The 13,152-nt window shown below is 40.4% G+C and overlaps 1 protein-coding gene across 1 annotated transcript in view; it reads left to right on the top strand.

Annotated features, from left to right (window-relative positions):
* CTNND2 (catenin delta 2) overlaps positions 1-13,152 on the top strand; it is a 1,052,580-nt gene that overhangs the window by 856,812 nt on the left and 182,616 nt on the right. Inside the window, exon 12 of the mRNA XM_061129708.1 lies at positions 3,700-3,883. Coding sequence (XP_060985691.1) covers positions 3,700-3,883 — 184 coding nt within the window. The remainder of the gene's footprint in view (positions 1-3,699; positions 3,884-13,152) is intronic.

Consider the following 13,152-nt stretch of genomic DNA (forward strand, 5'->3'; position numbering starts at 1 on the left):
GACCTCGCCTCAGAGGTCCCTCTGTCATCTCCTGCTTGATCTGTGGGTCAGAAACAAGGCACTTAGTCCAGACCTCATTCAGTGAGGGGAAGGATGAGGCCCCTCCATGTGAAGGGAACATCAGGAAACCGCCCTGGAAGAGAGAGGGGAAGGAGTGAAGAGAAATTTGAGCAAAACACCTATTTCCTGTTTGTTCATGGAGAATGCTTAGATACGTCCATGTTTTTCTCCACCAATCTGTCTCCCTTCACCAGGGACTAATGGCTGTGTGTGTGTGTGTGTATGTATATTCTGTGAGTGTGTATGTGTGTGAATACCTGTGAATGTGTGTATATGTATAGGTGTGAGTTTCTGTGTGTATGTGTATATGTGAATGTGTATATATGAGAGTGTGTATGGATATTGTGTGAGTGTGTGTGAATACATGTGAATGTGTGTATATGTGTAGGTACGAGTGTTTATAAATGTATGTGTGTGTGTATGTATAAATATAATGCTTGAGTGCGTGTATGTATGTGTGTGTAGGTGTGAGCATGTGTGTATGTATGTGTGTGAGTATATGTGAATATATGTGTGAATGTTGTGTAGGTGTGTATATTTGTGAGTATATGTGAATGCACATGTGCATTGTGTGTGTGTGTAAGTATATTGTGTGAGTATGTGTATATGTGTAGGTGTGCGTATATGTGAATGTATGTGTGTAGGTGTGACTGAATCTGTATGTAAGTATGCTGTGTGTGGATGTGTGTAGGTGGTATGAGTGGATGTGTCTGTGAGTATATGTGAATGTGTGTGTGTACTGTGTGTGGACGTGTGTGTGCATGTGAGTTAGTGTGTGTGTGGGTCTCTGGCAAGACAGCTGTAGAGTCCCAGCCGTTCCCACTCTTGACTCCTGCCAATCGCACCTCGATTTACCTCATGTCCCCAGAGACTGCTTCTTCTACACTCAAGCTCCTCTCTGTCCACATAAAATAACCCAGACTCCAAGTTTGGAGGGCCCCCTGCCGCTAACTGGTTTGCTGAATTTCCCCCAAAAGAAATTCTGCAATGTTGCATCCATTTTACCAAGCCCTCATCCACGCAGACGTGATAAAACGTGTCCCTGACCAGAAATACCTGTGTTTCTCAGGGTCCAGGGAGCCCGTGTGGGCTGAGGATAGAAACCAGGAGAGAGCATTTAGAGATCTGGGTCAAGCACTGTGGTAAGTTGATCAGCCTGTGAAACACAGATGGAGCCTGTCTGGAAAGGCGGGGGGACATAAACAGGAAACTTCTGTCTGTGCCTGATTCGGAATTAAGTTACACTGATGAATGAATTAATAAGAAAGGTGAGGCAGAACAGCCAGATGAAGAGTCTCCTGAAATGTCTCTTTCTTTCCAGTGTTTCACTTCTTATCAGATAGTACGTGACGCCGTCACCTCATCTTTGATTTGCTCCTTTCCTTTCCTACCTCTTTTCTGTTTGTTAGGAAGCAGTAAAAATTTCTTTATTATTATAGAATGTCTTTAGAGTCTTTTAAATTCATTGGATGATAAAAATGGAAAAGTCTTTTACTGTTTGGTCTTTAGAGGAGATGTATTTTATAGCAAAATTAGAACCCATGTTTTAAAACATTTACAAGCCTCAATTTTCATGTATTCGTACTTTCAAATCAGGATCTAGTAGTGGAAAAATCAGTGTTTAGTGTCTATATATGTGTGTTGTATACTTAGAAAAACAGAATAGCCTATAGTGGAAAATAGTCTGAAAAAATGTATATATATGTATATAAATGTGTGTGTGTGTGCGTGTGTATGAATCACCTTGCAGTACATCTAAAACTTATGCAACATTGTAAGTCAACTATACTTCAGTTAAAAAATATGCAAACCCTTTAATGTGATATTTTTTAAAGTTATCCTCAAACTTGGGGGTAGATAGTAATTTCATTTAAATGTGCTTTTTTAAAACTGAGAAGCATTTATTTTACTAGAAAAAAGAATATTGTTGTGAGACTTTGAATAAATGAAAGTATCCATCTTGATTATTTTTATCATCCAAAGTTAAGTAAAATGCTTCCTAATGGAATGAATTAAAAAGCAGCTTCATATATTATTTAAATCAAAGTAAATGTACATGATAATGCTCCTCGCATTTCACATCTGTTCAAGTCAGAATATATTTTGAGCAGCTACTGTGCACCAATAAACATTTTAATATAAGATGCTAATGGCAATGCAAACATGCACACAGAAATATATAGAAAATGGCCCATATACTAACCACAGAGGTGAGTAGGAAAGGCAAATAGTAATTTGTTTAGGTTTGGGAGCCATAGTATCTTGGTCCCAAAATCTCAGCTTTTGCCTTGTAGGACACAAGCAGCCATAGGCAATATGTAAATGAACAGACAGAGCTGTGTTCCAGTAAAACTTTATTTACAAAAATAGGCAGACAGGATTCACCCTCAAGCAAACCCCCTGTACTAACAATTCATTTGTACATTCAAAACACCAAAAACATTTTGTTTCTCTTGCATTTACCTAAATAGAATTACCAGAAAATGTTCTTTTGAAAGACCAGTGGAAAAGTTTGTTTCTAAAGTCACATTTTTGTAGAACTGATTTAAAAGTATTATTTTAGTTATTAATCAGATATCATTGACTTTCAGGTTAGTATTATTAATGCCTTTGGATAGTTCAATATGAGCAAAGCAAGAAACTAATAAAACAAATTTAAGAAATAAGTGAATTCTGTTTATTAATAACATGATAGATGAAGCACAATATCATTTTAAAATCGATTGAAAAGTTACTAAATAAGTAAACTATAAGTTGTGTTTCTAAAGACAGTTATGATATTTTATTCTCAGTATCTGCAGTGATGATAGCTATTTAAATTAGCCTTGGGGGAAATGCAGTCTTTCATAGGAAAAGAGAATATTACTCTTTTTTTTTTTACTTTTCTGTGTACAATTTTGAACAACAAAAAGAGCAATTATTCTAAAAGCATTTCAAATGATATTATAATGTGTATGTAATTCTTAGACCTTTTCTAAAATTAATTCCATTTTAAGCTATTATTGACACACTCTTCCATTTCTACTGCTCTCTTTGCTGTTACACAAGGAAGAACCATCTATAGGTCCTCCATGAGCATTGTTTTAAGAGAAAAGGTAACAGAACCAGTGACAGCAAATTTTAATTTCTTGTTGAACCTGTGAGCACCAGACCCTGTACTGGATCCTTGAAAGGTCCTGCACAATGATGGCTGGTTCTATAGGAAACTAAGTGACTCCAATAGACCACAGGTGCATGTTGGGATCTTGGATAAAACAAAGATATCTTCCTGGTCTATTTCAGATGTCTTACTAGTCCATTTCAGCTCACTTTGGGACCTTTTTGGTCTTGATTATAATCTGGGGACTTGGATTCATTGTACTAATTGTGCATGGAAGCAGGGTTAATATCCTCGGTTCCATTGGTTCTCTCACCCTAAATTACTCTCCACGATGGAATGGATATAATCATGTTACAGTCCCTCTGCCTGCGTGTTAGATTTTCACAGCACTTTTGTAAGGGGTTCGCACAAATGCGTTAAAGCGAAGGGCATACTCTAGAACACGTGCTTACACTATCTTAGTCCCTCCCGCTTGTGCTGTTAACTCGATTAAGGAAAATGGTGGCCATCCAAAAGCTCCGTTTGTATGTATCTTGCAGGAGTTCTTTGGAATCTCTCATCTTGCGATGCACTCAAAATGCCAATCATCCAGGACACCCTGGCAGTGTTGACCAACGCGGTGATTATCCCACACTCAGGCTGGGAAAACTCACCTCTTCAGGACGATCGGAAGATACAGCTGCATTCCTCACAAGTGCTGCGAAACGCCACTGGGTGCCTAAGGTGAGTCCCGTGTCATTGTCGCTTCCTTCTGACTTCAGGTGTTTTTTGTTTCTGTAACTTTATTGCTGTTTTGCTAAGGAGCAGAATGTTCTGGAATATTCTTATGGCAATAGAGTGCAAGAAGCTAGCAAAAGTCATTTCTAATGTGGTACTGAAGAGGTATATTCATCTTCCTCTGCCCTGTACCTCCCCTAGTATTTGACTTATTTAACATGTTTTCTTAGATCTTAGGCAAAAAATACATAAATAAATGTTGTCATCGCAACCAAATATAGTTTTCTTTGATTGAAAGCAAGTGTTGTGACATATCATGCATATAGAATAACCAGGCAGACCAACTGGTTGGGAGAGCCTATGACAAATACATAGGCATCACGGTAACTGTCTCTGGTATCTATTTTTATTTTTTAAAAATGTTCAATGTGACTGCTAGAGCTTGTAATTCTTAAAAATAGCTCTTTAATAAGGCCTGTGGTGTGAAATGTCTTTTTTAAATAATAAAAGTAGCAAATGTGTTGTAATTATCTCCCAGTGTGTTTTTTTCAAAACTCATCACCCAGAAATCTCTTGAGATGTTTTAGATGTTCCGTTTAGTTTTTGCTCTTAGAAAAGAGAATGTAATAATTAAGGTATGCTTGTTCTAATCTCTAGAAACGGTGTTCCCAAGGATATTGTACATTGTACGAAAGTGAGGAATCTCTGCCAGTTTAACTTAATGGTAGGATATATGTGGTTTAAGATACCTAGTCACATAGTCTGTATTTCAGAAGTGAAGTGTCCAGAGTTGCTTCAGCTGGGCTGCCTCAAAGCTGCCACTTCTCTGACCGTTGATCAGTTTCTAGGTGTAAGTACCAGTCTCAACTGAGAAGACACAGGATCACTTTAGTGACTTTAATAATAAAGTTCTCATGAATATTTATAACAATACTCTTAGCCTCCAGTCTTGAGAAGGGTGTGTGTGTTTGTGTGAACGTGCATGCATAAAGGGAGCTAAAGAGAGCTGGCCTCCATAAATATCAGTGTGCATTCATGGACAGGAATAGGAAACCCTCCAACAATTTTGCTTTTCCTCAAGGTCATGAAATAATGATCTTTTGACATGATTTCTCTGGATAGACTCCACCATAAGCCAAATTTATAGTTCTTTACACCCCACTTTTGAGACATCCATTTTATAACCTCTTAAATTCTATGATCCTTCAGAAACCTCCTGCCCTACTGGAAGAAATATAGCTCATCCGAAGCTAAATCTGTGGGCATTTCTGACCCTTTCTACCTCACTTTTCTATGCCGGTTATGTGCAACTACTACAGGTAGTTTTCCTTTCTTAACATCCTTGACTTGTAAAGAGTGTCTTTGTTCCTAATGAGGATCGTGGAAGGAAGTGCTTCAGAACCAATTGTAGACATATAGTTAATAAAGATCGGTTTATCTCCATCAATTAATATTCTCTATAAATTATATAGTAATGTGATTATATATTCATGATGTTTGATTTAAGGATGAAGGATACTGATATATGAACATTCAGCTTCCTTTGATAAAAGTCAGATGAAGAAACCAGCTTAGTGAAGGCTCACAGCTCCCCTTTGTGGGTCATCTGGGCCAAGTTCACAAACACAGAGGCTTGACCGGTGCTGCTTCTGCTTCAAGCCAGGACTGAGCACCTCATAGGAAGCAAAAAGGAGGACATCTGATTCAGAAAGAGTTTCGTGTAGCCTGCGTGGCTTTTCTTAGCCCACATGAAACCGGGTTTAGGGTTTTCCCCACTTTTCAGTGTTTATCATGCGAGTGACAAAGTAAGGTCTATCAGAATGTGGTGACTATTTCACTTCCCTCTTAATTCATTAAGCTCCTTCTGTTGCCAAAACTCAGCCTCTGTTCACCGGTGCCAAATAGAAATGCAGAGACAGAGTTTTGGGTGGAGTATGAAGAAATAGCTTTATTGCTTTGCCAGGCAAAGGGGGCCACAATGGGCTAATGCCCTGAAGACTGTGTCCCATCCTGAAGAGGGGTAGTGAGGGGTCTTAGAGTGCTGAAGGAGCCGGGTGTGATCTGCTCATGGACATCCTCTGATTGGTTGGTGGTGAGGTAATCTGGAGTCAGCATTATCAACCTTCTGGTTCCAACTGGTCTGGGGTCTACATGCTTGTGGGCAGCATACAGTTAACTTCTCCCACTGGTGGGAGTTTCAATATCTGCAAAACAGCTCAAAGGACGTGGCTCAGGATATTATCTATAGTCCTTGAGGAGGAACTAAAGGTCCTTGACTTTGTTTAATGGCTAAAGTATTATTTTGTCTTGCATGACTGTTTTCCTTTCTTTCTGCATCTTCTTACTTCTCTGATTAAATTTATTCTTTGACTAAAGTTTTTCTACAGACAGAAGGCCAGTCGCCAAAGTGGATGAGGGTCTGTTCTGGGAAGGACCCTATAGGGTCCTGCTCCATCACATTTCCCTTCTTATAGAAAGAAATATGAGTTTTTATCTCTTATTTAAATATGTTTATGAATCATTCTACATTAATGAGCAGACTGGACTAACAGGGGAAGAAAACAGCTCTGGGAAAGGGCTAAAATGAATTTATCAAAGACTCAGCAGATGAAAGGTTTCAAGAAATTTCTACTATTACCATTTGCTTAGAACCATTGTTGGAAAAATACACAAAAAATGTTTTAAATATTTATATCATGATGGAAGCATCTAGATTTTAGTATGTGAGGTTATATTGACATTCTTAATTCTTTCAACAAAACCAAGATCTTTATTTACATGAAAGAAGTTGCTTTGTATACTGTTCCTGCCTTTCAGCAGTGTCATCCGTGGGCATTTTCTAAGTGCCTGCTGTGTGCCAGGAAGGGGCCAGGAAACCAAAAATAAACATAGCAACCTCTTAACCTTCTAATCCCTTGGAAGACAATGACACTCGTGCAGTGGAAAGGTTGTTGCTGAATGATAAGACGCGGGATTCTTGGCCTCCGGAGGCGAATTCAATCCGGGGCCAGAGACGAGGCTGGATCGCTCAGAGCTTTTGTGTAATAAAGTTTTATTAAAGTATAAAGGAGACAGAGAAAGCTTCTGACATAGGCATCAGAAGGGGGCAGAGAGAGTACCCCACTGCTAGTCTGCAGCTGGATGTTATATAGTCACTCACAGTCTGTTAATGAAAAGAAAGGAATATCTTAAAACTCAGAATGGCACCAGATAATTCATCCCAGGCCATAAAACGATTGACTTGAGTCTTGTAGAAGGGCAGATTACCACACAAATAGTTTCGTTTACATAGATTAGGGGAACGATATCTGAGTATGACAGACTGGTTTGTCAAATAGGTTGAGCCATTTGGTGGATTGAAGACAGAGTCTGGGGCACATTAACACAGCTTAAGACAAACATTTCCATCAGAAAAATGTATTGGTTAACTCAAGGTTTGAGAATAGTTAGCTTCAGGTGAAAAGAAACCAGGTGTCATGGCAACAGAACATTTTAAGAGAAACCTCCTTTTGAATTTGTAGAGAAGGAAAATAAAACCTCTAATTTGTTTCCTCCTGTCGCTTAAGAGAGAGAAAAATGTCTGGCACTTGCAGCCTATTTCCTCCATTTGGAGACCCCTGGCCTTCCTGCCTGTTAGCCTCCCTCTCACAGTGAGTCCTGGTTTTATGATTAGGACAGTATAGAATGGGCTTCCCAGCTGGCACCGGTAGTAAAGAGCCCCCCTGCCAGTGCAGGAGACACAATAGATGTGGATTTGATCAGGGTCAGGATGATCCCCTCGAGGAGGAAATGGCAACCTGCTCCAGTATTCTTGCCTAGAGAATCCCATGGACAGAGGAGCCTGGTGGGCTACAAGTGCAAGGGGTCGCAAAGAGCTGGACATGAATGAAGCGACTTGGCACGCAGGATAGTACAGAAGGAAAAACTGGCGAAGGAGTGGCTTACTCAGCCAGTGTGGTCACAAAAGCTTTCAAGAACCAGATGAGGCTGGGGTCAGGCAGAGAAGGGGCTTCACCAGTCAACACTTTGGGAGCTCCTTGAGGCCAGAAAGATCAGCACACACTCCTGACACTGACGTGGGGGACATAACTCCAGGGTCTGTAGGCAATCTGCAAACCTCAGACTTTAAGAAAGGCAGCTTGCTTAGTTCTTTCATTCTAGGTGATAAAGGGATGTCAAAGCAAAGCTCAGAAGGGTAGACTTGAATCTCTAAGGGGCAGACAGCTATGGCGAAGCTTTTACCAAGAGAACATAATGATCAGCTATGTCTGGGAGCAATTTTACAGGACAGAGTGAAAGCAGGTAGGGAGGGGAGCGGTGACATGAAGGGTGGAGCTGTGAATTTATGAGCTGCCCTGCAGACTTCATTTTTAAGGTACCTCCTGTAGGCAAAAGTAAATATCAATATTTTGTTCCATTCAATTAAATTTAACCATCACTGGTTTGTGTCTATGAGAGCTATCTCCATAGCTGTTTTAGGTCTGCTTTTTATTTTGGAAATATTTTCATCATTTTATGTTATTCTTATTTAAATTATAGCTTCAATATCTTATTAAACGTTAGAGAAGTTTTATGGCACAAATCATTATTTGTATGTAACTGAGGCTTAATAAATCAAATCACCCCAAAACAAGAGGATATGAAACACATGTAACTGAGCTAAATTATAGGTAATGCAGTGCACTCAGCAAAGTCCTCCTGGAACTGCAGAAATGATTTGAATATAGTCCTTAAAATGTAAATTAAGAAGCAGATCATCTCAATTTATAAATCACATCTGGGCTTATACCTTTGCAAGAAACATTTTTTTTTTCTATCACAATATTTAGAAAGAATTTGGTGCTTTGCTGCTTCTTAAAGCAGAAAATAAAATTACAGCAATTGTTCTTTTAGTCATTTTTATGTACTCTGTGTATATTTTATATAAAAAAATGATACAGTGAATTTGCCCAAGAAGATGATATAGTGAGTTTATGTAACATTTGCATACCTAGATCTGGTCCATTAATTTATAGCTTTAATCTTTTTTTCACTTTTAAAGACATTCATTGTTTCTTTTCTAACTTTACAAGTAGTACATGTTTATTGCTGACTACTAGAAATACTTGCAAGCATAAAGTAATAAGTAACAATCACCCATAAACCGCATCCCCTAGAGATAACCATCATTAGCATTTTTTATACATTTCTTCCCAATATCTGCATATCTTCTTACCCTTGAAATTTACCTAAATTGTATAAAAATGCCCAAGTTGCATGTTACAAGCCTTTTCCAATGTGTCATCACCACCACTATCATACTCCGTGAAATCAGGCTAAAACATAAGTATGTGATTTAGGACCCTGTTTATCTTATAAAAAAGGACAATAAATTGCATTTGTTCTACAGAGTGTGCTGATTTTTATGTAAAATTAAGAGGAGCATTTTTATTCATAAAATTCCTGACTTCCAAGGTCCAGGAGCTTCTACTTCACATACATCATTCATTCTCATATTTATTATAAGTTCAATAAGTCATGTGTCGTAAGTCAGGAAGCCAGTCTTTTCATCCACATCCTGACTCCTGATCCAGACCCTGCCCGCCCACTACACCACACAGATGGGAAGTGCAGTTACGTGAGATGAGATTGTAGATCTGTGCTGGAGCAACGCAGACAGCCACCCGACCAAAGAGTGGACAGCCCTCGCCCAGGTGCTGGTTCTTTTCATTTGCTCCTTGACATTTCACTGAGCGGCATCTACTTGGCCAATATCCCTTTTGCCTTTAATGGTCAGGTGTCTCCTCCTTCCCCCTTATTTCTTACTTTCTTTTCTCCTCTCCAAAGTCCCAGAGTATGGATGACAGGGGACCCACACAGAGTTAGTCGCCTACCCTGAGTTAAGTCCCCTGTCTCCACCTCTGTCTTACATTTTAATTTAAACAGTTAGTACGATGAGTATCTTTTTTTTAAAGACTACATTTTAAGACATGTCCTAGATAATAGAGTAGACATTGTTTTTCCAGTTCTTAAACTCCTCCATCTGTTTACTGATGACTTAAAGTGAGTTCATATTTTTGGTTTGTTTCTACAGCTACAGTTTCAAGGATATATGAGGAAAATGAAGTGTAAAAGAAAATTAAACTCTTTTCCTGGGATAGTGTATCCTAGCTCAGTGTAACTTATAACTCCAGTAGGAGTGTATGATAGGTAAAAGTAAATTTATCAAATCATTATCAGATATCATTATTCCCAACTTTTGTTCCTAGCAGGATTCAAACTTATTTCTGTCATTTCAGGGCAGGAAGCCAAGGTGAAAAATGTAAGCAATTGCTATTCTGAAAGAGTAGACCTTTTTATTTTTCATAAAGAAAAAAAAGATTATAAATGCAAATTACACCACTCTTAAATATTCAAAAGTTTATCAGAGTGAAATTTAAGTTAAAAAGAAGACCTATGCCTTAGTAAACTAGGATCTAGAACACTCACGTTGTGCAGTCTTTGTACAAATTGAAATGTCTTAAAAGACTCTGTCCAGTTTCTCCTGCTTTCTCTCTGGCCATGCCTGTTGTACCAATATCAGTGGTGATGTCCGCCCCACCAGTCTCAAGCATCAGACACACTCCCTGGGAACATTCTACAGAGAAGAGCCCCTTGGCTTTGCCTTCTCTAAAAAGGTGTAGTGAATCTTCGTGGGAAGATGGCATATCACGTTGACATAGCCAAAATTTAAGCACATATGAAATATAAAATGAAAAGGTAATGCCCTTAGTCCTTTTCCACTTAAAATTCATTTTGCGAGTAAGAAATGACATTTTTTAAAAGCTGACCTATTTGTTCCTGAAATACCTATCCATCACTGAGAAAAGAGGATAGAAATGGGGGGGAAAAAAGTTCTCTTAAATTTTGTTGAAGGAGAGAGTTGTTAAGAATGATAGATTATGGGGTTCCAGGAGGGAGTGGCAGGTGGGGCCCTCAGGTGTCAGAGCTGGGGGTGATGGGCAGGGGTCTACTTCGTCTCTGCTCAGAGGAGCCTGGAGGGCTACAATTCATAGCCCACACCCGCCCCCCGACGAGTCACACGCAGTAACACTTGGCTTCCTCCTTGTTTTTCCTCCTTTTAAAATTTTGTCTTTTCCTATTCTGTTCAATTAAAGCTTTAATTTTTAATTAAAAATTTACAAATATGGCTTAAAATAAATATGGAAAGATGTTAGAACAGCCTAGGCCTTAATTATTCATGAAGTTATTGTGTTGGTTTTTTTCCTCTTTATGCTTAAGGATTCCTCCAGGGAAAGCATTTTTTTGTGGCCTTAGTCAGGTGATATAGACCTTGAAATTGACTCACTTATGTACCTGTGATTGTTTCACCGCACACCATGTGATCAAATACCCTCCTATAACATCTGGCGAGAAGAATCATCACCTTCAGCCAGACTGTGTGTTGACCAGCTACACACTGAAGGCTCGATAGTGAAGGTCAGTCCTGCTCTGCCTGTGGGCAAGCTTATTTTGGCTGGGGTCACTGCTGTAGGTTGGATAAGCGTCCCCCCAGATTTGTGTCAACCAGGAGCCTCAGAATGTGACTCTATTTGGAAATAGGGTCTTTGCAGATATAATTAGTTAAACAATAAGGTCACACTGCAAATGCCATGTGTGCTATGCTTAGTAACTCAGTTGTGACCACTCTCCATGGACTATAGCCCGCCAGGCTCCTCTGTCCATGGGGATTCTCCATTCAAGAATACTGGAGTGGGTTGCCATGCCGTCCTCTAGGGAATCTTCACAACCGAGGGATCCAACCCAGGTCTCCCGCATTGCAGACGGATTCTTTACCATCTGAACATCACTCATATGTGGGATCTAAAATACGACATGAATGAACTTATGTGTAAAGGAGAAACAAACTCACAGACAGAGAACAGGCTTGCGTTTGCCAAGGGGTGAGGGGTGTGGGGAGGGGGCAGGCTGGGAGTTTCGGATTAGCAGGTGCAAACTCTTATATATACGATGGATAAACAACAGAGTCATACTATAGAGCACGGGGAACTGTATTCAGCATCCTGTGATGAACCACAATGGAAAAGAATATGTACATGTAACTGACTCACTCAGCTGGAAATAAGCACAACACTGTTAATCAACCACACTTCAATGATATTTAAGAAAAGACGGGGTCACACTGAATTAGGGTAAACCCTAGTGAGTGGTTTCTTTATGAGAAGTGGACTTGTACACACAGAGGACGGCCATGTGAAGAGAGGCAGAGACTGGAGTAATGCAACTAAGCCCAGGATTGACAGGGCCTGCCAGCAACCACTGGAAGCTGGAAGGAGGCAAAGGATTCTTAACCAGAGCCTTCAGAGAGATCACAACCTTGCTGACACCTTGATCTTGGACTCCTAACCTCCAGAACTATGGAAGAACAATGGTCTGTAGTTTTTAGACATCCAGTTTGTGACCATTGTTTTTGTTTGTTTTTTGGTTTTTTTTTTTTTAGTTTTTTTGGTGGACTTCCCTGGTGGCTCAGACGGTAAAGCATCTGCCTACAATGTGGGAGACCGGGGTTCAATCCCTGGGTTGGGAAGATCTCCTGGAGAAGGAAATGGCAACCCACTCCAGTATGCTTGCTTGGAAAATCCCATGGATGGAGGAGCCTGGTAGGCTATAGTCCATGGGGTCACAAAGAGTTGGACACGACTGAGCAACTTCACTTCACTCTGTGACAGTTTGTTCTGGCAGCCCTAGGGACCTGATACAGTCACCCTAGTGAGGAGCCCAGAGGCCCCGCCAAGCAGAGGAACCACCCCAGGATATAGCCCAAGGGAAAAAAGGAGTGAGTAACCTAGAGAGGCTGCCTGTCCCCAAACAGCACCCACACACTGAGCCAATCGCGGCAGGTCCAGATTGAAAGTCGTTCTTGTTTTATCTTTTTAATTTTATTTATGTTGGCTGTGCTGGTCTCCATGCTGCTTGTGGGTTTTCTCTGATTGTGGCGAGTGGGGGTTACTCTGTTACACTCTGTGGGCTTCTCATTGCGGTGACTTCTCTGGTGGAGCACGGGCTCAGTAGTTGTGGCTCAGTTGCTCCGCAGCATGCGGAATCTTCCTGGACCAGGGATCGAACTGGTGTCCCCTGCGTTGGCTGGCAGACTCTTATTTGCTGAGCGACCAGGGAAGTCCAGAAAGTCGTTCTTCTCTAAGCCAAGGGCGTTCCCCTCCACAGCTCAGGTTCACGGCAACTCACCCCCTGCAGCAGGATTGGCTCTGCAAGGCCAGGTGAGGATGCGTCAGCCA

The sequence above is a fragment of the Dama dama genome, chromosome 25, assembly GCF_033118175.1.
Source record: "Dama dama isolate Ldn47 chromosome 25, ASM3311817v1, whole genome shotgun sequence".
NCBI lineage: Eukaryota > Metazoa > Chordata > Mammalia > Artiodactyla > Cervidae > Dama > Dama dama.